Source organism: Stegodyphus dumicola, chromosome 4 (genome assembly GCF_044657685.1).
Source record: "Stegodyphus dumicola isolate Sdum_Otavi_A_Nest chromosome 4, ASM4465768v1".
Classification (NCBI taxonomy): Eukaryota; Metazoa; Arthropoda; class Arachnida; order Araneae; family Eresidae; genus Stegodyphus; species Stegodyphus dumicola.
Genome location: NC_140771.1, coordinates 163,173,266 through 163,197,697, shown reverse-complemented (window position 1 = coordinate 163,197,697; position 24,432 = coordinate 163,173,266). Strand labels below are relative to the sequence as shown.

At 30.0% G+C, this 24,432-nt stretch overlaps 1 protein-coding gene and 1 long non-coding RNA gene across 7 annotated transcripts in view; one reads left to right on the top strand and one right to left on the bottom strand.

Annotated features, from left to right (window-relative positions):
* holn1 (CD2 antigen cytoplasmic tail-binding protein 2 homolog holn1) overlaps positions 1–23,939 on the bottom strand; it is a 32,117-nt gene extending 8,178 nt beyond the window's left edge. For 2 of the 6 annotated variants that reach the window (XM_035352737.2, XM_035352772.2), the window contains exons 1-4: positions 23,879–23,939; positions 15,706–15,843; positions 15,258–15,469; positions 2,546–2,712 (exon numbers count right to left, since the gene is read on the bottom strand). In XM_035352737.2, the coding sequence (XP_035208628.1) occupies positions 2,546–2,712; positions 15,258–15,453 (363 nt within the window). In that variant the 5' untranslated portion in view covers positions 15,454–15,469; positions 15,706–15,843; positions 23,879–23,939. The other 4 variants (XM_035352752.2, XM_035352758.2, XM_035352743.2 and 1 more) reach the window with 4 other exon arrangements.
* LOC146997744 (uncharacterized) lies at positions 15,784–20,377 on the top strand. The gene is made up of 2 exons (XR_015040819.1): positions 15,784–15,921; positions 19,993–20,377. It is a non-coding gene; the product is annotated as an uncharacterized LOC146997744 (long non-coding RNA).
* Positions 23,940–24,432: the final 493 nt, after the last annotated feature.

Below are 24,432 nucleotides of genomic sequence, written 5' to 3'. Positions count from 1 at the left end.
GCTACAACATTTGTACCTAAAGCTGTACGCATGATTTGGTGACATTCTGTAGCTGACTTTTTGCAACAGAACTAGAAGTAAATGATGGTTCTAATCTGGTAGTGTGATAGTTCCATTTGAGACACCTTGAACTTTAATGATAATATTTTTTTACAAATTTCACAACATAGTATTCTGAAGCAAGTCTCTTTCTTTCAAATGCCAAAAATCGTTTGATAAAATATAATTAAACATGGCAGGGCAAACTGTTTGCGCAGACAATATTTGCAGTGACAGGAAACTTTTGTTAAAACCTGATACAGTCAGTGCACAGTTATATCGCAGATACGTTTTATGGCTGAAAATATTTTAAGTTGATATTTCTTACTATGATTTGAATAAGGAAATGGGGAATTTTATCCTTAATATTTTATACTTTTGAAATTAACTATAACATTTATTGAAATTTCAGTCTTATTTAAGCAATCAAAATCTGAAAGCTAGGAGAAATTAATGCTATGCGTAGCAGTTAATAAACTTTTAAATTTATCTTGTTAACTGCTAAAAGTTATTAATGCTCCGAGCATTACGGGTTTAGCCCTGAAATTTCAAAGTTCATCAAAATGTCATGAATAAGTGATATTTTCTTGATTTTAATTAAATAATGACTATCTTATTTTGTACCTTTTGTACATAAAATTCCTTTTCTTCCAATATACATCCAAACCAAAATCAAATACATTTAAAAGCATGTAAAAATTTTCATGTATAATGAATATAGAAAATAGTCTTCTGTAGGGAATTTTCCGGCCGTAATGCAGAGAGGGTTAATTAATTAACATCGAATTTATAAAGACTTATAGCATAACATCCAAGATTCAGAATATTCAGTACTTCAGAAAGATTAAGCTCGTGGTCCAGAGGTCTGGATATAAGATTACTCTGAATACTGGCACCAGAATTTCAGACTTTGCACTGTAGATTTTTATGAAAAAAATATTAGGGAAAAAAAGGGACAATACATAAGTTTAAAATTCTATTAACTGCTATTTAATGTATTCTATTAACTGCTATATCAATTTTTACTAATTTACATATTTTTAATACTTCTTGCTGTTCCAGTCAAAATGTATAAGGTAGTTTGAGAAATATGAAATATAGAAGAAACATATTTATTTTTTCTTATGTTTGCAAAACATTACACAGAAAATTCATTTAAAAGGTTTTCAGTCAAGAAATGCAAGTCTGCAGCGATTTGTAGGTGCTTAATTTCTTAACACAGTATTTTGTATAACAAACACAATAATTTTGCACTGCTTTTACCACAATGTTTTGTATGGCAATGGTTTACTCTTGGATTGTTTTCACCTGTAAATTTAAACTGACTTCCCCTTCCTATCTTGTAAAAGTTATTAACTTTTCTTTTCTTATTAACCAGCATAAAAGTTTTAACTTTGCATTTTCAATACAGGATCTCATGTGACCAAAAATTATTTAAATCATTTCTTAAACAAACTGGAAACCTTTATGCATTAGAGCAAATATACAAATCATTTTATCTATCAAAAGCCTTGTAAATTTGATTTCATTTAAATTCATATCATTATCACCTATTTTTCTGCAGTTTTTAGCATTGTCCAAATACCTGCAACAACTAGACTTCATGAAATATCATTGTTTAAAAAACATACAATTAATTCATCCATTTTCTTTAAAATGTAGCCATATTCCAGTTGAGCTGAGGGTAGCCATATTCCAGTTGAGCTGAGGGCATCTCCTCTTCCTTCACATCACTTTGCATCACTTCACATCACTTTGTACATTATCCATATTAGAATTACTTTTGGTAATAAATCCAGCTTCCGGGAAATGACAGCAAATTATAAAACAAATTGGTAAAATATATTTATGGGTGCCCCTTGGTGATAACTGGCGATTGTTTAACTGGCAAACATGGACACCGAGTTTGTGCAATTCTTTGATTTGTTATTGTGGCTTCGTATAGCGGCTATTTTCGTGCCAAAAATTGCCCTTCTATCTACTCTAACCAATAAATTATATACAGGAATAAAATACGCTAATGTATACAGGAATAACTTATTAGTTAAGGAAAAGAGGGAAATATTTTACCATGCACAATCAACAAAAGGAATTCAGACTATTATTTGAATCAAACTACATTTACCTAATTATTCATAAAGTTTTAAAACTCTTGTGCTATGCCCATTATTTTTCATCCCCTCCCAGTGAAATAATTAATAAAGAATGGGGAATATAAAATACACATTTTGGGATATAAATAAAAAAATGAGCATTGTAAGATTAGAGTGCACAATTATTAATTTTTCATCAGTTAATAAAAAAAAACAAAGAAAAAGTTGAGCTTTCTTATCTTTTTTCATATATGTTTAACCCTTTGAGACCAACAAAGAAGTGCCCGATGTAACAAAATGGATAGTCCATAACATGCTGTTCACAGCTAGTTAAGTAAAATATTATTCATACACATACATGCAAATTATACACCATTTTAAAGCCATGACAAATAAATAAACTTATTAAATACCTTAATCCAATCAATATCTTCCAACCACTGATCTTTAATAACATCTGCCTCTTTGTTAAAGATGTAAGTACCTTCTTTGTCAAAAAAACCTTCTTCTAGTTCTTCCCTCATATTGAAAGGAGTAATTTTTATTTCCCCATCATAATCGATGGTTCCCTCTTCTTGGCCTGACAAAAATATATTTGAATGTGAGTACATGTATACTTTCAATGTGACATATTTAAATTTCAACTTAAAATATTGGATACTTTGATATTAGTCTATGCCCAATGATGCACTACCGATAAGCTCTATTAGTGATTTTTAGCAATGAAATATATTTTCAATTCCAATAGACTAACTAAATGTATTTTCCATTTCTAGATGATAATGTTTGGAAATCTCATTTAAAATTACACCATCAGATTGTTATTCTTTATTATGTAATACTTATATTATTATCCCTTCAAACTTGAAACTCATCAAACAGTGTAATTTATGGTCAATTATGGATAGGCATGATGTCATAACATCTGCACTTTCGTTTAATATCACCCTGATTGATTCTTGATAAGTCACCTTTCCTTTCTTAAAATTTATTGTTATTGCTGTGTTTATTTTTTGCATTTTGAAAACATGACTCTAAAGGCCGAAGAATCACATTTGTGACTGCATTCCAGTTCATTTACAGTTGGCTAAAAGAGCTAACGTCTGTTGAATGGGGAAAAGAATAGCAATCACCTGCACAAAGTTTGCATTCAGAGGATCGTAAACAGAGTTTCTAGTAAAATTGGAGGCCCTAGAAATAGTAGAAATTGATGAAAGCCTTTTTATGAACAAAACAAATTGAATACATCTGTAGTAGAGGCTATTTGAAGGATTAAACACAGAGACTGATGAAAAAATTTTTTTAAGAGTCACAGACAAAAAGGTGGCTCAAAATTTTCCAGGAATGATAAGCACAACACTCGCAGGATCTCTTTTAATTTTCACAGATAATTCGATAATATAATATGTACGCACTTATGCCAAATAAGCAACAATAAGAACTTTCCTCAAACCAAATCCAAATTTTGTAAACAGCTGTTAATGTTACACATCTACTGCATATCTTGCATCACATAAAACCATTATTAGATATACTATCTACCTTCAACAATGTGTCAAAAGAAACACTTCATGGAATCTTCGCTTCCAGGAGAGTTACCTGTTCGAGCTGCAAGGAAACCAGCTCTTTGGCTACGATGCGAAATAGCACAACACTTTTGCACTATAGAATGTTCCATACACTACTCGGAACAAAGCATCCAGTACAAATGCTTTGGATAGCAGCCCTTCCATTTAAACTAGTGCAGGGAGAAATTAGTTTCTCAGAAAAGTTTCTTCTAGCATAATGCATCACCAGATGCAATAATCCATAAGTTTCATAGAGTAAGAACTGTAACACTCCTGATTTTCTTTTCTGAAGAAATACTACAAGCTTGTAAATAACATATTGCTTCCCTTCTCAGCAAATCCAGTAAACACATGATTCAAAATGCATTAAAATTAAAATAAAAGGAACATATATTGTCCTAAGATCTTTCTGCAGGAAAAGGATTACACAAAGAAAGGACAAGTAGCAGGTAGAAGTTAACTGTAACTGAAGTCAAGTTAATATTGAAATTTAGAAAAACAAAGCAAGTTTTAATCTGCCTTATTCCAGAAAAAAAAAATCTGATGCAGACACCAAATGACTTCCTTGTACGGAATATTAAATTGTACGCATTTTTTCCTGCATTTCATTTAAACTTATTTCCTTGAATTTTATTAGACATGGATTTCTCATTCAATTAATTCAGTTCTTGCTTCACAGCAAGGCAAAAATACATAAAACCTGAAAATATCTTCATTAAAAATTGAAAGATATAGAAAAACATAAAACACCAAATACAGTTGAAACAATTTAATTTTTTTATATAATGAAAATTAAGAATTTCTACACAAAAACACGCAATTTGTCCAGCAGGCAAGAAGGCAGATTTTTCCGTGAACAAAATTAAAAGTTTCCTTTTGGTTCCACTTGGCAAAAAGACACTGAAGATTCAAAAACTGAATTCACTATTCTGTTAAGTTTCAAATATAAACAAATATGGCTGCTATGGTAAAAAAAAATAGGCTTAGCTACACTTAAACAACTTTTAAATTGTTGATAATTCTATAACTATTTTGTGCAGATTAACTAAAGGCATAGAAACCTTAACCAGAAGATAACAACATAATTCAATCATTTTAAACGCAAAAAATGCACAATTTACAAACATAAAAAAATTTAAAAACTCAGCTCTCTGAGCCGAGTAACAGAGTAGATTGTGCAGCCAATTGCAAACAAAAAGGGGAAGTGCACAACTACATGTTATAGCAGTCCTATATCTAAAATTTCAATGCTCTGAGGCTACTCATTTTTGAGTTATGTGACATATGTACTTTGTACGCACAGGCACCATGAAAAAAAATCTTTTATGAATCCATTTTATATCAGTTTTACAATTTGTTTGGGGGAAAAGAGCCCTTTATTCTGTCCTTACATATAGATGTCACACAAAAAACATCGTCAAATTGCATTCCATAGTGGTCAAAATGGATATTATCATTGAAATAAGATACCCAGATTTTTTCATGATTACAATATTTCCTTTACTTCATACAAGGAAGGAAAAATACAGCACAAAGTCTGAAATCCGGATTCTTCAGGGCTTTAGTGATTCCTAATTATGGAATTTTTCAGATTTTAGATTATAAGTTTAAATCTTTTGAAATGAAATGAAAAATTATAAAATAAAAAATATCAAATAATAAAACATTTATGACCTTAAGGAAATCAAAATTTACAAAAGAATCTTAATATTTGTTTGCTTTATTAAAAATGTCTTTCAATGTAAGATAGTTCCTTCAGTTTTTGTACTAATACTTTCTCTTAGATTTTAGAGAGACATAATGTTTTATTCAAAGTTCCATTATTGAAATCCTGTAATTACCATGATGAGAATTCCCACTAAACTGTCAATCAACTTTTTTTTTTTTTTTTTTTTTTTGTTCTAAGCAACCTTTCTCACTTTCTTCAGTATTAGTAATAATACTTTCTGTATTTAGAACCATATTACATATTTTATCATTAGTTAGTTAACTGACAATTAGGGCACTGCCATCAAAACAGAAAACGTTTACTATACCATCTTCATTAATTACCACTTCTCCACATTTTTTCACAAATTTCATTAATTGGAAAATTTAGCTTTTTGTTTGTGATTTCTGAAAAACCTTCAAATTTGCAGCTATTGTTATAAAGCTTAGCTAGCATCCACTATATACTATTGGCATTGTATTATGAGATTTTGTCCCACTAAATTTTGTTGTGCTTCTATCATTACTGAGAAAGTTTCTGAATTATATTAGTTATTTATTATACTCATGTTTACTTCCCACATATATGTTTAAGGCTTATCTGAATCATGAAAAATAAATTCTCACACATACTTAAAGCACATATGAACAAAAAATCAGTTATTTCAAACAGCACTAAATGTAATCTTCTGACCAATGAATATCAAATACAGAATTTAATTTCTTTCCTTGCACATGGATAGAAATTACTGCAAAATTTCTCCCTCTTAACCCTTTGAAGAGCACCGGTATAGAATATATACCGGTTGTTTGTCAATTTTTTAACCTCCGAAAAAATGCTAAATTTTCTACACCAAAAGCTATAATCGTAAGTGTCTAGTATTTTCTTTCGATTCTAAATGGCAACATCACCCTATGAATGCTCAATATTTTACAGTTATGAAATTAATATACGTCGTTCCAAGGTATCATGTTGGAGGATTGATAAATTCTATTGGAGGGAAAGAAAAAATTCAAAATCTGCAAATATATGACGTACACATGCTGAATCTTATATATTTACTTCATTTCAGTCAGAAGTGATAATTAACAGCAGATTATTTATACGATTTTAAAACCGGTATATAGCCCACACTGAGGGTACCACGCCAATAGACGGCAGCACCAGTCTTCTCCTTTTCTACTCTGTGACGTGACAGAATTTCTTTATTATTATAACAGTTTATGATGTAATAATATTTCATGATTAACTTATAAGTCGTTTAGGATTAAATATTATGTTCATGGAGGAACGGGGAGTTTTCTGACTCCCTGTTCTTTGTGTACTCAGCTCAAGTTTCATTCGTCTGTATTTAGCTAAAATTTTTATTTCAGCACTTATCTCTTTCCCAAGAGAAAGACTCATCGATTTCAAAATTGGCGTCTGGGGTCAAAACTTCACACAATTGTGGGGGTTAAATGTGGCATGCTAGCCCCCAAAAGACACCTGTTGCTTCCTGTTTTCCAAAATCCTAGAATGTAAGAATATGAAAAGAGGTGATTGACAACTAATTTGTTTTTCGGGAGCCAGGCCTTCTTCCCTTTGTGAAGTGTGATCTTATCACACTTCACAAAGGGAAAGCTCACTTAAAATGGAAATGTATTTAAGGTCTATCTCATAGTGTAATCACAAAAACTGCTGATTTGAAAGCATGCTTTTATTCTTTAGGGAAATTCTTTTTAATTCTTTGTTAATTTCAGATGAAAGACTAGAGAACACAAGAGAAATTTGCGCTCTGGTTGATACAAATAGGTTGTTTTGGAAATAAATTTTCACAGTTGGTGAAAGGAGGAAAAATATTTCTAAGCCCCGTTTTAGATGCAAAATAAATTTATCCAAAAGTTGAAAAGGATCCCCTATGAAGCCAAAGGGGTTGAAAATCAGAATAAGAGCTTTGAGGTGTATCAAATAATAAAATTGTTTAACGGTGTTTCTTCCTGAACAAAAAGATATATTACAACCTATATTTACAAAAAATAAAAAAGTCACCCTTTCGGTCCTCCGTAATCTAAAGTGTGTGTGCGTGGAGGGGGGGGGGGCAATTCTTCGTATCATAGTATGTAGCATGGTTTTTTTCACATATTATCTAAAGCATAAAATACAACTTCAAAAATGCAACATACTTTCTCAGCTGAGTCGGTCGTAGTGCTTCATTTTTCAATTTTTTTAAAATTTTCGGCTGAGTTACATCTGCTTGTAATATTATACTAGTTCAGTAACAGCATGATACGATTTACACATGCAGTGTTATATTTGCTAATTTTTTTTTATAAAATAATATTGAATTTAAATCAAGTTGAAGACCTTTTTACCCATAAGTATGTTCAGCTGGGTTGCATCATCAAAGGGCATAAAAACATAAATTTTATTTTTAAAATTTTAAATTTCTGCCGAAATTTAAGAAAATTTTGTCTTTAGACTTACATAACTATATTCAAGCACTCATCACTACAGACGCACATCAAAAATGCCCAAAATTAATTTTAAAAACAAAGATTAACAGTTGGCAACTACCTGGAAAAAAATGTCCTAGAGGGGCGCCGGTATAAAATATATACCGGCTCTCAAAATTCAGGATTTTGCTCTAGAATTTTTTTAAGTCTCAATTTTGTGTCCTTAGGGTCCATAAGTTATAGTTTATGCAAAATTTTACCACAGTTTAAATTATTTTATATACCGCCCCTCAAAGGGTTAATATACAAAACACTTCTTAGCACAGTTGGCTGAAGTCAGTAATCGTTACTAAGCATAATCTCAACATAAAAGGTTATTATGCTGTTTAGTATTCAGTTACTAAAATTTAAAAAATAATTTCAGACATCACTGCAAGAGTCATTCCTCAAGCTGCCATGAGTTGATTGATAGTCATGTGATGATGAAAGCAAAGAATGATTTGCCAGGTTGGCATCAGGGATATAAGTTATTCAGTCGGCTTCTAGAACTTTTACACAGATTCTACATTAAATTATACAGCATAGGATAAAATTTTAGGTTAGGTTAAGTGATTAAGGCAAAGCAACTCGACAGCTATCTGGCACAATAAAAGGTACTATTATTTTCACCTGCAATATATATTCTATTGGCTTTAATGCTAGATACTTTTTTATGATATTTTGCCAGTGACCATAGTGTCTTTTATACAGCTGCATGGTTTTGATTTTTCAGCTAATTGTTTAATTTATTATTTTGATTATTGCTTATGAGGATGAAATTCAGCAGCTTAAGAAGCTGAGTGACTTAAAAGCAATAAATACATGCCTGCAAATATTTATTTTTAATAATTTGTCACTGTTTTAGCATGTGCTTTTAACTCTACACATTAAATAATACAGCACTGATTAAAATGTGAACTGATATAATACAGTGTACAATAAAAAGTTACGTTGTGTTAAATAATTAATGCCAAAAACAACTCAGCTATCTGGGAATATAAAAGTTATTGTTCTGTTCACCTATAGCTCATATTCTATCAGCTTTAATGGTTGGTACTTTGCTTTCATGTTTTATTTTCTATCAATGACCATTAATATCTTACATAGAACTGGGTGGTTTTGGTGGTTAAGTTAAATGTTTAGCATTTTAATTATTGCTTAAAAGGATCAAATTGAACTGCTCAAAGAACTTTACTGTAATGAGGTATCGCATACAGATACTGTAATCAGATTTCTAGCTCATAATAATTCAAAGAATTAAAAAAAAAGTACCACCACTAAACAGCTAAAGGAAACAAAATCATATAGATGAATTTACATCGTACAAAAAATAAGCATTTAAAGCAATATACGAAAAAAAAATGTGAAGGAAACACAATCAGTTGCAAGTGATAATTCATTCCTTTTTCATTACACAGATTTGTAAGGAATTTTCTCCCTCCTTATTGCATGCCTTTTAGATATCAGTCAAAAGTCATTAATCCGGACTCGTCGGGACTTTGGCTATTCCGGATTATAAATCATCAGTTTAAATCTGGTAAGATGGCATGCAGAAAATATATAATTAAAAATATGAAACCGTAATTTATGAAATAAAGAATAATTATGATCTAAAGGGTATCAAAATTTACAAAAAAAAAAGCTTAATATTTATTTGTTTACTTTATTAAACATTTCTTTCAATGTAAGTTGTTTAAGTTGCTTCGTTTTATGTGATAATACTTTCTCTTTAATTCTATAAACAGACATAATTTCTTGTTGTTACAAACTTCCGCTGTTCAAGTCCTATAATTGCTGTGTCGAGAAAACCGCCTAATTTGTCAATCGAAATTTTTTCGTTTTCAATAACCTCTGTGTCACTTTCTTCACTATCGGAAGCGAATTATAATAACGAGGAATATGATTTTAATCATATCAAAGATGGAGTACAACGAGATGAAATACTACATTTAGTAAGGAATTATAAGCCGAATAAATTAAAAACATCTGCCCTGAAGATAAGGATAGTGCTGACAAATCAATTTCCAATCCATTGCGCGCCGCAGCATTTCCCTCCGCCGCAGAGCAGCGTGAAATTGATAAACAGATTTCGGAATGGTTAGAAAAACAAAGGATATGCCTTTATCCATTTTTTGCAGCAATTCCACTTTTTGTTTAATGGACTTCAAAACATACTTTCGCTTTGTAGATCCTTTCCCTATTAGTAAATATATATCGGAAATTATATTTGACATAATCGAAAGTTCAAGCTTACTTTTATAAAGTTGCTCTAACAGTCTGCAAAAAATAATAAGCCGGATCCAATTCGAAGATTAAGGAACAACGCAATCTGCAACATTAACTGAATTAGATAATTTTAGCTTCGCTTATACCGTCCGTTATACATTAAATGCACATGTGTAAACGTATTATGTGCATGCGCACATGCGTATTTGCAGCGTAAAGGTCTTACATACATGTATAAACGCATGCGCAGAAAGTTTTTAGCTTTGAGGTCCGGATTATGGGTGTCCGAATTAACGACTTTTGACTGTAGTTGAAAGAGCGTGTACCTAACAACAAATGGAAGGTCTGAAGTTTGAATCCTAGGGAGGGCATGCCTCATTTTTCACATTTCATGCTCCAAAATAAGCCTACTGACTCTACAAGTGGAGCCCAAACTAAAATGTGGCAGACAATGGTTCATCACCACTGGGATTTAACAAACTGGATTACCTCTTCTCCAGTGGCCTTTTAAGCGGGAAAGAGTGCAAGAAATTTTTTGCCTACTTCATTGTGTACTTGGAAGTAGATCTGGTTAGCAATCAGGAGGCCCAGAGTTCAATATTTTATGATGAAAACAAATTTTTTCAGAATAAGGCGTGAAAAATAAAATAAATGCAAATGATATCCTTGTCTAAGACTTAAATTGCTGACAGATTATACCAATTAAAAGCTATGTTGCACGAGAATAGTTACTCAAAATTTAACTAAAAATGAAAACATCAAATTTTATTAATATTCATTACATATTCAACACCAGATTATTTTCATCATACATAAACATGATAGTATCATAAAGAGCAAATGGCAGCCTGGGACACTCAGCTAACATGCACCAAAGTGAAAAATTTATTTAAATAATTTGTTTTCAAATACGTTATAAAAGAGTGCCAATGACACTTTCTGTTTGGGACACAAAACTATGTCACTCCATTCTATCAATGAGATATTGGTTTAAGTTTTATAATTATAATGAAAAGTATTACATTTTATAATTAAAACAAATAAGAAGGTACTAGTTTTTCTATTTACAGGTACACATCATTTCAACTAAAAAAATTCCAAGGAGAAATTATGAAGCATATTTTATGGAAAATATATTAGAAGTATATATGTTACTGTAAAAGCTCCAAGCCTAGTGAATCCTAGGTTTTAACGGTAAAACAAAGCTTTTACCAAATGGCTTGGTAAAAGTCCAAAGTATGCTTTAATATCAAGCCTTTGTGGTAAAACCTAAGAATTATAAATGCCTTACGGTAAAAGCCTGAAACAAGGGATTTAAATAGACTCTGAATAAACGTGAGCCCGCAAATTCCATTGTGACATATTGCTGTTCCTGCTCCTTCTTATTTATGCCATTTGCAGTCTAGCTTCAAACGAATTGAAACAAGTGTAAGCAGCTACGATGTAAAATAGAAACAGCTTGTTCCCATTTCAACACATCTTGCATTTTTTATTTTGTTGATAGGAAATGAGTGATGTTATGCAGAAAATGTTTTATGACATTTTGCCTGAATCCGTAAACAGTAACATGTTTTATTTAACAAATGAGAAATACACTTCTTTAATAAATGAAGTAAAAGAAGCAAAATGACAAAATTCAGACATTTTGTCTCAATCTGTAAAAAATAAGCACAGTAACACATTTTATTTAACAAATGAGAAATACACTTCATTAATAAATGAAATAAAAGAAGCAAAATGTATGAATCCAAAACAATCGGTTCATTACAGAAGGCTGAAATGCTATGGTATTCCAAATATTCGAGGAGAGGACAAACTTATAGCATCACTGTCTGCAGAAAAAGCAGAAAATACTGTATTATGTTACAACTGATGAAATCTTCAATGTCATACACAATGCTCATATCGCAGTTGGCCATGGTGGAAGACCCCGTATGATTAAGAAACTGAATCGCAAGTACAAGAATGTAATAGTAGAATCTATTGTCACATATTTGAGACTATGTGAACCATGTCAGAAAAAGCAAAAAACTGTGAAAAGGAGACTGTAATCAAACCAGTTTTGCAAAGTGAAATGGATTCTTAAAGCCAAGACAACATAATAGATATGTAGGCCAATCCTGATTGTGATATGAAATTCATTTTGGTGTATAAAGATCATCTTACAAAATTTGTCCTATTCCGAAATCAGTGCAGTAAAAGAACTGATGACGTAACATATCACCTTCTGGATATTTTGACAACTTTTGGAGTCCCAGACATTTATGTGAAATGTGGAGTGATATAAAAATAGTTCACCATAAGCCAAGACACAGTCAATCGCAAGGTTCTCTCAGTTGAGGAAAACATGGCACATGGATGGAAACAAATAAGATGGAAAAGTGGTCGGAAGAATTAAAATTTCCTCAGCAATGAAAAACAAGGCAAATCACAAAGGAATCAAAGTTGTTCTACGAAGATGGGACTTGCTCAGTTTTTCCACGTAATTTGATTAGTAACGTGGTGACTGAAGAGGATTTAGAAAAAAATTATAAATATTAATAATGAATGTGTGGTTAATACAGAATATGAACGCACTAATCTCAAATGAACAGTTGATTTAGAATCACAAGATAATAATACATATGAAAAAGAACCATGCATAATGACGGAGGCAGATACTGAAGTTCAAATTGGGGGGGGGTGAAATCCAGTTGTATGCTCTGGCACAGTGGACGAAATTATTAACAAAATTCAATTGTGAAAGTGTTTTGAAAGACTGCTACGAAAGGACTTGAGAAGCATGCAAAGAAAATGAAGATTGTGTCTACTAAAAACTTTCTGAAACATAGTGTTAAAAACCAAAATGTTAAAATAAATGTACCTGATATTGATAGATGAAAAATAGATTCAAAATCAGTAACAGCCACCATTACAGACATTAAAGATGATGAGTTTTATGTTCTTGGTACTAAATTTGGTACATAAAAATCAATGTAAACAAGATAACAAGTTACTTTTTGAAAAGAAAAGTGTTTAAACATCAAACAAATTGGTACAGGAGAAATAAGTGTACGCGAAGTAGTACAATTTTTTTTTTTTTATTTTTATTTTGGGGACAAGGACTCAGAAAATGCAACTGTTCAAAGAAGTGTACTACAAAGATGTGTTTTGTTAAATTTTATAATTTATATTAATTCTTTTCTGAGCAATCAATTTAATTTTTTAAACTGTGTTTTGTTAAATTTTATAATTTCTATTAATTCTTTTCTGAGCAATCAATTTAATTTTTTAAACTATTGCCAAAATTATTTTTAAAAATTACTGAAATCTCTTTAGTTATCGAGAGAATTGAGCATTAATTCAGCTTTTTCACATGGGATCTTATTTGTGAAATGGCATAACTATTGCATTTTTTCTTTTTTATTTCTTCTCTTTCAAAAATAATCATAAGACAGTTTTATCAACATAATCTTAGATCATACATTATTTTATACATGATTACTTTCACAATTTATATTATCAATTAAAAAGTTAAAGTGTGTTTTAACTTTTTGGGGGACACACTGTATACAGTATATCTGTGAATGGAAAATTCTATCATAAGTAATCCCTTGTTTCGGGCTTTTATCGGAAGGCCTTCGTAACTCCTAGGCTTTACCGCAAAGGCTTGGTAAAAGTCCGAAATGGAATCATATTAAAGCATACTTTACCAAGCCACTTTGGTAAAAGCTAGGATTTACCAGACTTTGGGCTTTTATAATACCATATACACAAGATTCAGCCAGTTTCCTTTGAGAAAGGGATTAGTGTGCACGTGTGAATGAATGTTTGGCAAAAAAAGTAAGTCTGACATAACATATCAGGGCATTCCATGCTGCATGTACATGCTATACTGCATTTAATAGATGAAGCACATGACAGGAATTGCAATAGTGAAAGTGAACAACTACATTATAGTAAATAATAGTCCTTTCATAATAAATTCTTCCATAATGATATTTCCTTTTCAATAATGCATCACTAAATGGGAAATATTTTATTATTCCACTAAGCAAGTATTTAAAAGATTATTTAAGAGCATTTGTCTTTCATAGTGGCCTTGATGAGAGAAAATAGCACTAGCATAATTTGTGCTTACGAAAATGCACTTTTTTATCAAATGTTATAAATATCTGCAAAGACAAAACTGAACATGGTAAACAACAAATCGCCAATTCATTCAATATATATATATATAACTTGTGTTGTGTATATATATATATATATATACACAACACAAGTTACTTGATACGATACAAAATCTGAGGTCTGGACTTGTAGGGACTTGTAGGTGTTTCTGGCTTTGAGAATTTTTTTGGATTTTAGATCATCAATTTAAATCTAGTAAAATGACATGTAAAAATTATAAAATTAAAAATATAAAATAGTTTCTTATAAAAGAATGAATATTAAGGAAATAAAAATTTTAAAAAAAGCACGATATTTATTTATTTGCTTTATTAAACATTTCCTTCAAAGTAAGTTGTTCAAGTTATTTCACATAATTTCTTGTTCACTTGTAGAGATCCACTGTTCAAGTTCTGTAATTGCACAGTTGAGAGTTGGCACTAAATTTTCGGTCAAAAGTTTTTTGTCCTCAGCAACCTTTCTGTCACATTCTTCACTATTAGTAGATTTTATTTTCTGAATTTAGATCCATCATTAGATTTGCATGTAGAAACGTCCTACAGATTTTGAGTAATATCTCATTTTAGCTTAGCTTATTGCTTACCTAGCATAGACTATAGAAGACAAGTATCAATTTAAGTAATGCCAATTTCAATGTTTCTTTTTTATTCTTAATAAATAATAATTCAAGTTTCTTTTTTATTCTTAATAAGAAAATTTTTTCATGCTAACAAATTAGTATTTTATTTAAATAACATACAGTTTAAATGAGAAATATTTCATTATACTGCTGCAGATATACTTAATTAAATTTGAACTACTAAATTTAATATTTAAATCCTACCAGTTTCAATTATAAGATTATGTTATCTTGTTCATGTTAAGTACCTTGCCATTGGAAATTTTAAAAAAAAATTCAATTGCATGAAGCCAAGTTCATGATAAGAAAATTTTTCTAGTTAGCAAATGAGAAAGTAGGAAATCACAAAAATGAAAATAATACCTTCCAGTTCACTAGGATCCATAACATTGTACTTTTTAGACAATTCCTCCTCATCATCATCTTCATCACTATCTAGTGAATGTTTCGATTTCTTAAAGTTAGCCGCTTCATTAAATTCTTCTGTTTCACGAACTCTCCGAATTTCAGCTTCCAGCTCTTCATGATTATAGATCTGAGATTTATTTCTTTCCGACATCTTTCGAAAAAAATCTCTGAAAATGAAAATAATATATAATACATAAGTTATTTATAAGAACAAACCATTCAAGTATCTAAGGTTATGGTTTTATATGAAGATGTTTTGCCAAAAGTTGTTCTAAGACAGCAAAGAAATTCTTTTATTCTTTTCTTTTTAATTACAGCCCTTAATAATGACTAAAAATATAATGTAACCTTTCCATACTAAAACTTCCCCAAACAACATATTTTCAATATTTTTAATGATCACCTTGCAAGTTACTGATCCAGTTTGTAGTCCAGTATAGAAATATGTATATCGTAATCACTCAACTGTTTTCACTCCATTCCCTTCTCTTCACACAAGATAGAATCAAGATTCCTTTGCTTCCAGAAGAAAGTGGAAAAACTGGAAGATATGAAAAATGGTGTACCAGTGGTGAAGGCAACATAATAAAAGCAATTTAACTTATTCAAAAATAAAAATGTAAGTTAAAAATTACTGTTTTATTATTTCTACAATAAGTGTACAGTAATTAAATGATTTCTTCCAAAAAAATCTAGTGAAAAGAGTAGTAGGATTCTTATTTATTGATCAATGTGATATTTCATTGAAGTTTTTCCTTTCAAACATGTTGGCTACCTAGAAAATAATCCTTAAGTTTTTATAAATGAGTTAATTATTTTTTAATTTGTATACTGAAACAAAAAAAGTTTTAAAAAATATTTCATTGTTTTAAAAACATGTCCTAATTTATACAAAATATATCTTTTTTAGCCCAGAAGGGCTATTAATTTCGTTTTGGCATTTTGCATTGATTCACTATAAATGTCAGTTCACTTTTCAAATTGTTGCCACCAAACATTAGAGCCCTGCATTATATTTAAAGAAATTAAATAATGAAGAATTTGCATAAATGTATGTATGTTTCTCACACTGTGAATGAACAACAGTACCTAGACACGTCAAATTTTCAATAAATTGTCCTCCACTAGAATATGGGCATCTTGAAGACCGAATTTGGAATTTGTTTTATTATCTATTTCATATTTATTTTGTAAAACTTTAACAAATTTTTGATTAACTAACTCATTGATTTTAAAGCGAGCAATGACAGTCACTATATGGAAAAAAAAAAAAATTTATCTCCAGTGCATGAGATTGTGTATCAGAAATTCTAATTATACGCTCTTTTTAATTTTATGATATAGCTGTTGAAATGAATTTTACGATTTAACAGTGAAGAACATGATATTTAATAAATTAAAGTAATACACTAAACGTTAAAAAAACACCCCTTTAGACATAATAGAAAATCTGAAAGTTTTCTATTATGTTCTTGTTGTTCAGTTGCTCCTCTTTTTTTTTTTTTTTTTTTTTTTTTTTTTTTTTTTTTACCAGTAATTAGTAACTCATGCCAAAAGAAGCTCCACCCAATGCAAAAGCAGATCTTACTACAGCAGCAAAAAAAAATGCGTAGATATATACATGGATACATATTACCATAGAAGGCTATTGAAGCATACTAATAAGGCTAAATATTTCAAATGATTAATAATACAGTAGTGTTGTATATGAATAAAATATAACTATAATATTAATAGGACATAATTAAAATATTAAAGCAATATTAAAGTGAAGAAATGATTATATACACTAAATGGTCAGGTAAAAAATCTGATCTGTTTTAAAGAATTAAAATATAAATTAGAAAATGCTCCTTCACTTAGCACATAAAAATAAAATGAAAAAAAAGGGGGGGGAGGGAAATATACAAAATTTAATCACTGAAGAAATAATAAACTATGCTAAAAGTGTAGAGTGCACACAGAAATTATATTATTACAGAAGATATTAAAATTTAAATATTAAATTATGATATTGAGAGAAGTTTTCGTTTTTCAAACAACGTTAAACAAGAGAAAGGAATATAATATGCAGGAATGCTAATGATTCATATTGCTTTAACTGTAAATCTGTAATATAGAATAAAATCACACATATATTTCTAAAGCATTTCTAACAATGAGAACAAACATCATAAACTAAGAAGCCTGACTTGGATACCAATTCTTTTGTTAATATAAAATTCACAAAGTAAAATAATTAAGATTTTTTTTTTTTAAAGTAAAAAGTCAGTTTAAATAACAGGTAAAAAGTTATTTTTGCAAACATTTTTTGTACTATAAAATTAGACTTTTTTTTTTTTTTTTTTTTTTTTTAAATGCAACTATGCATTACTTTCTAAAAAGTTAATTACTCATCAAGCTTATTTTTTGTTTTTTATATAATACTTAAGGCTCACATCAAACCACTACCAGAACTAACAGATTCTAGAGCACCGACAGTTTATATAGCATGAAATGTTCATACTTTACAAAATTTAGCATGAAATCTAAATTATGCTACTTTTACTTTGTTTCATAATTAATTATTGATAAAAAATTTTATTTTTTATAAGATCTGAGTTTTATGGAAGAGACTTATTTACATTTTATTTAAGTTTTATTTACATTAGCATTTTTCTTAATACATCTTGCTATGTTATCACATTAGTTATCTGCAAAAAATATAGCATTAATATCCAGTGTCTTACATATAAAATACTACAATATAAAGTCTAAAACAGAGTGTGATATCCAAACCTCTAGATAATGAGTAAATTGGTTTTTACCTTTTTCAGATTCCCCCCACCATTACAAAGTCTAGAAATAGATTATATAATATTCAAATGCAGGTGTGCCATAAAAGCAATTTTTTGCTGAACTAAATGAGATCCCTGCTCATTGTCAAACAGCTGCTGATAAGGGAATTACACTGTGGCCAAAGACAATACATTGATTGACAATGATCCCGACTACACCTTTTGGCTTTAACTGGTTGGAGTTTTCTGTCGGACCTAAACAAATGAAGCTCCAATACATATTTGTTTGAAGTGAGAATGTTGCTGATAATGTTTTTCATTTGGTGACACAGCAGCAGGGAAGAAAAGGAGAAAGAAATAGGTTCCAAGGAACAGAAGTTCAGTATTAGCATAGCAAACTGCATTCTTCTTTAACTTTCTAATTTGATCTAGCTTATTATTATTTTGCATATTATCATTACAGCTATATTATCAAAATTAAAGTTTGAATTTTTGACTATGTTGAAAAGAATTTCTAATTCTGGCTTTGCAACATGATTTACAAATCTAAAGAATATTTCTATGTCACTCAAGCAGTAAGGTTAATAGCTGTAAAAAATAGATAAGGCATATTCGTACCCAAATTATGCTAGGTGTATGACACTGGAAAGTCAGCAGGATATGACATAAAAATTATTCATCGGATGAAACAGTGTTGCAGCAAGAGCATGACATCATGGGCATTCCATCCAATACTAACAGCTGAAGCAAAATATTTCATAAGGAAATACACTTAAAAACTATGTGCACATATTCGACAGGTTGGTTAATCAAATTTTAAAAAGTCACCATGTTACTAGAAAGCTAAAATTTCAGGCTAAAAAGCTTCAACTTATACTAAAGCAACTGAACAATATGCAAAAGAACTCATCGAACTCATTAACTGCAGAAAGTTATCTCTAGGAAAATTTTAAATGGTACTCTTCTGATTATATGTGCCATGAAATCCTAGGCAATGTTTGCAGAAAAAGCCTCAAATGGTATCAAAGATTTCATAGATAAACTAACAATTTTTGCAAGCTCAAATGCTGCAGATATGCACTAATGTCAGCATTTTATAATTGGAGAAAATGCACAATCAGAAATGCACTAATGTCAGCTTTTTATAATTGGAGAAAATGCACAATCTCAGACACTTAAAGAAGTAAAGATTTTACCTTTTTTTTTAACATTCAAATAAAGAGAATGGATCACACAAACATTAATGAATGATTGGTTTGAAAATCGTTTCATGCTCAGTAACATTTGAAATCGTCTGGCTAATTGGGTGATGCAAAAATTTTCCTGATTAAAGACAATTGTTTGGTTCATACTTCATTAAAGAAGTCTATTTAATCTTTGTCTTATTCTGTGCTCCCAACTGTACATTCATCATTCAACCAATGCATATTGGAGTGCTGCATGTACTAAAATGCCGATATACAGTAACCTTTTTAAAATTGCATGCTAAATTTTCTAAACACTTGGAACACAATTTAAGAATTTTTTAAATACTTTAACATAAAATCTGTCCTGTGTAGTACTGCAAAGTTAGGATGTGTCAGCAGATATCTTTTTAAATGTTTGATAAAATTTATGGCCAGCTACCTTTCATCATTATTATGATGATAACTGCAAATATGGGTCGCTGCTGAGAAACACTCTCAGCAGTTTTCTTCCCTAACGAACTGAAGTGAATTGAAGACTGAAATAAACTAGAGAGACAGTAGAGTCAATACCAAAATAGAAGCAGAAAAAAGCACTGCTTACCATAATTAACCTCCTTCTATCATTTAAATTATTTATAAATATGAAATTGAAAAATAAATATGTTGGTTTTTATCTAAAGGAAGCCTTCTACTGGATTAATGAGTTTATCCTAATTTCTCTTTCAGCTACCCACCATGAAGAATACTATTGATCTTCTAAAAATATGAATGCTTTTGAACATCATGACAAAAGGTGACATTTTCCAAGATACTTAATTGTTTTCCTGTTGATCGGGAAGGTGAAAGAGATCCGACCAAACCTGGGCCAATGATTCTGGTAGAAGTTTGAAGGAATAAATTGCAGTCTACTTAGTTAGACAATATGGAATTTCTTTAGATTTAATTAGATATCCAGATGTCAGATGTGAATATTACATATGGAACTTTGAAAACTACGAGCTCAAGTTTTGAAATTATCTGACAAAGCAATTTGTTGAAACTAATGCCAGATCTTCTGGTGCTCAAATATCCTTCATGAAATATAAAAAAAAAAAAAAAAAAAAAAATTAAACTATTGTTTTCTTTACATGGTCAAAACAGCATAAATTTACTAAAATGCAAATCTATATGGCATCGGGCTCTTTTGCAATGTCTTTCATTAACATATTTTGGTAAATTCGCAATCTTTATTGTTTCGAGTATGTGCATCAGTATAACCAGTTCCACACGTCTAAAACTTCTTGCTGTTCTGTAGGAGGCAAGTCATAAATTTTAATCATTTTAGCCCAAAGGGCATTAGCCCAGAAGGGATCTTAATTTCATTTTAGCATTTACGTCGATTCACTTTTCAAACTGTTGCCACCAAATAGTCCTGTATTATATTATATTTAAAGAAATTAAATAACGAAGATTCTGCATAAATGTATGAATGTTTTTCGCATTGCGACGAAACAATGGTACCTGGAGCCATCAAATTTTAAATAACATAATCCTCCACCGAATATGGGCATCTGGAAGCCCTAATTTGGAATTTGTTTTATTATCTATTTCATATTTTTTAGACATTGAGGACTTTTTGATTAACAAACTCAATGATTTCAAAGCGAGGAATGGCAACACTGTACAAAAAACAAAACAAAAAAAACTTGTATCTCCAGCGTGCACTACTGTGTATCAGAAATTCTAAAGATATGCTTATTTTAAAATTATTTTGTGATATTGCTGTTGAATTGAATTTTATGGTTTAAGTGCGAAAAACATGATATTTAATTTTTTTTTTTGGCATTTTACTTTGATTTACTGCAAGCATTGTTTCACTTTTCAAATTGTCGCCACAAAATATGGCCCTGTATTATATTTAAAGAAATTAAATAGTGAAAAATCTGCATAAATGTATGTACATTTCTCGCATTGTGATAAAAGAACAGAACTTTGGACATAATTTAAAATCTGAACCCTCTCAGTTTTTTTTTTTTTTTTTTTTTTTTTTTTTTTGAAAGAAAGGAAGAACAGTACATACATAACTTCATTACAATATCTAGCCTGGCTTACTGAATACAGTCAAAAGTCGTTAATCCGGACTCGTCGGGACTTCGGCGATTCTGGATTATCAATTTTTCCGGATTAGAGATCATCAGTTTAAATCTGGTAAGATGGCATGCAGAAATTATAAAATTAAAAATATGAAAACGTAATTTATGAAATAAAGAATAATTATGATCTAAAGGGTATCAAAATTGACAAAAAAAAGCTTAATATTTATTTGTTTACTTAATTAAACATTTCTTTCAATGTAAGTTGTTTAAATTGCTTCGTTTTATGTGATAATACTTTCTCTTTAATTCTATAAACAGACATAATTTCTTGTTCAGTTACAAAGTTCCGCTCTTTAAGTCCTATAATTGCTGTGTTGAGACTACCGACTAATTTGTCAATCGAATTTTTTTTTGTTTTCAATAACCTCTGTGTCACTTTCTTCACTATCGGAAACAAATTATAATGATGAGGAATTTGATTTAAATCATATCAAAGACGGAGTACATCGAAATGAAATACTACATTTAGTAAGGAATTATAAGCCGAATAAAACAAAAACATCTGCCTTGAAGATAAGGATAGTGCTGACAGATCAACTTCCAATTCATTGCACGCCGTGGTGTTTCCAAAAATGAAGCGTAACACAAAAAAATAATAAATTATAAAGCATAAATATAAAACAAGTACTTGAAAAATTACCCGAAAATAAATAACAACATTTTTTTTATTACAAAGTTGCAATACTGACCATGCATTTTTATTCAAAAATAAATAAATAAAAATTATAACAATTTCAAGGACATTTTAATAAGTTTAGCAATGCCAACCCATAATTCAAAATATCAACTTTGCCATTTTGTCCACATTTGTTCAGCTTATAAATGCGAGCAAATACTTTTACAAAGTTTATTTTAAATAAGGGCAGGAGCAGCTTAACTGTTGAAAATTCAGATGCTTGTATTCATCTTAGTACAACTAATTATAAGTCAGACTTCAGTAAAATGACATCACAAGTACAGCATAAGGAAAAACAATTATTTGATATTGATGATAAAAATAAAGTTCATTCAGTTACATTTGTTTCGTAATAATTACAATTAAAATTTTTAAAGTTTATTGTAATTATTTTTTCAATAAAGTGTATCTTATTATTCACCAAAACAGACTGTTCTAAAATAGAAATATCACTGATACAAAACTGTTCTTAAAATACACATTTCGGTTTTAACTCACATCAAAAAATGTTGCCTATGCCTGATTTAGCATAATTCTGCTGCTGATAAGAGTGTATATGATGGCAAGCACTGGCTGCTCCCTTACAAAGACTTCATTTCTTAGGAATTTGTTGTGATGTCCACTTATCCATTATCAGTAATAAACTGAACTATTTGGGAACAATGTCGGAAATGGTCGACTTTCCCATTAATGAAATTTGTGAAGAAAAGTGAAATGATAATCAATCCACGAAGATGATGTAATCGAATTTCTCTATTCTGATGACAATTTCTCAATCTGTCATATGATTTTAAATCCAAGAAATATTGCTACTGATATGAAGAAAATGGCAAAGGTTGTTGAGGATGAAATGATTTCGATTGATAGTTTAACAGGAATTCTTGAGCCAACGATTTCAAAACTTGAATAATGGAACATTTTAACTGAACAAGAAAGAAAAGAATTGAAAAGAAAGCATAGAACACACACCCAAAAGAAAAAGAAAAAAAAAGGGGGGGAGGGAAGAAAAGATCTTAAAACAACTTACACTGAAAGAAATACTTCATAAAACAACCAAATAATTATTGTGCTTTATTTGTAAATTTTGATTCCACGTTCAGAAATGCTTCATTATTTCCTATACAACTATTCCATATTTTTAATTTCATAATTTCTGCATGGCATCATTTTACATTTAAACTGATGATTTAAAATCGAGAACTGTAGAAGTCCCAAAGGTTCCGGATCTTGGACTTTTATTCAAAAATTACTAGCAATTTTAATAAATTTATAACTACTGCACAGAAAACTAGTCATACATATTTGCAACTAATTGTTTGAAAAAGAAATAATAAATGCCCAAGTCTTACGATTAAAAAAGTATCTAAAGCTTTAAACCTTTTCTTCTTGCTTTTTTCGAGTTTATTCAACATTAAACACAACTGTCATTTCTGAAATTTCGAATCTCTCACTTTACAAAAAAAGGTTGGTTTGATGATATTAAAATAATACTCAATGCCCCACGTCAGATTTGTTTTTAACAAAAGCAAATTAGAGACACTTCAAGAAAATATCCTTAATTGTAAATAAGTACCTTTTATTGATGTAAATAACTTCAAAAGTGACAGTTAAAATGAAAGAAAGTTTCCAGTTACTAACAGATTTCCGGACATCACAATAATAAAGTCCGAAAAAACACAGCAGATGCAAATACGTACACGAAAAAAATTACATAGGATCCATTGCGAATTTCAGTTATGTTAAATCAAGAGAATCCAACCTCAAAAAATGTTATATTAAAATAAGAGCAAGAAAAACATACATCACCGAGAAATCGTCATGAGCGCAAATGTTTTGTAATCAAAGTCGAAGTTATAGTCATTAAGATAAGAGATCTTTGAAGTTGATTAGTGCATTCAAAATAATCTGTAAAAAAAATATTCAGAACTTTTTTTACCTTCTTGTGTGGGAAAAGCTTTTAGCATAACTAAAGGTGATTATAATAAATGCAATGAACATGACCTCACAAAAGTGAAGTCAAGAAAATGTCAACAGCAACTTAATCATAACTAACTGGTGTATATTACACTAAAGTTCTCAACATCACGCATTACACCAAACCTACAGTACATTCAGGAAATGAGTCAGATGAATTAATGCCTCCAAAGTAAGTTATTTAAGTTTAGAATTTAAGTAAGTTCTGTAGCCTTTTTGTCAATACACTAAAGATTTTTTAACTAATTACGCGTCCTCGCTTGCAATTAGAATCATCATTAAATAACTATTTTATCTAGTCCTTTCCTGAACATTATCATCCATATAGATTGACCTCGTCTTTGTAACTGATAATTATTATTTTCAAATTATTCTCTTGCT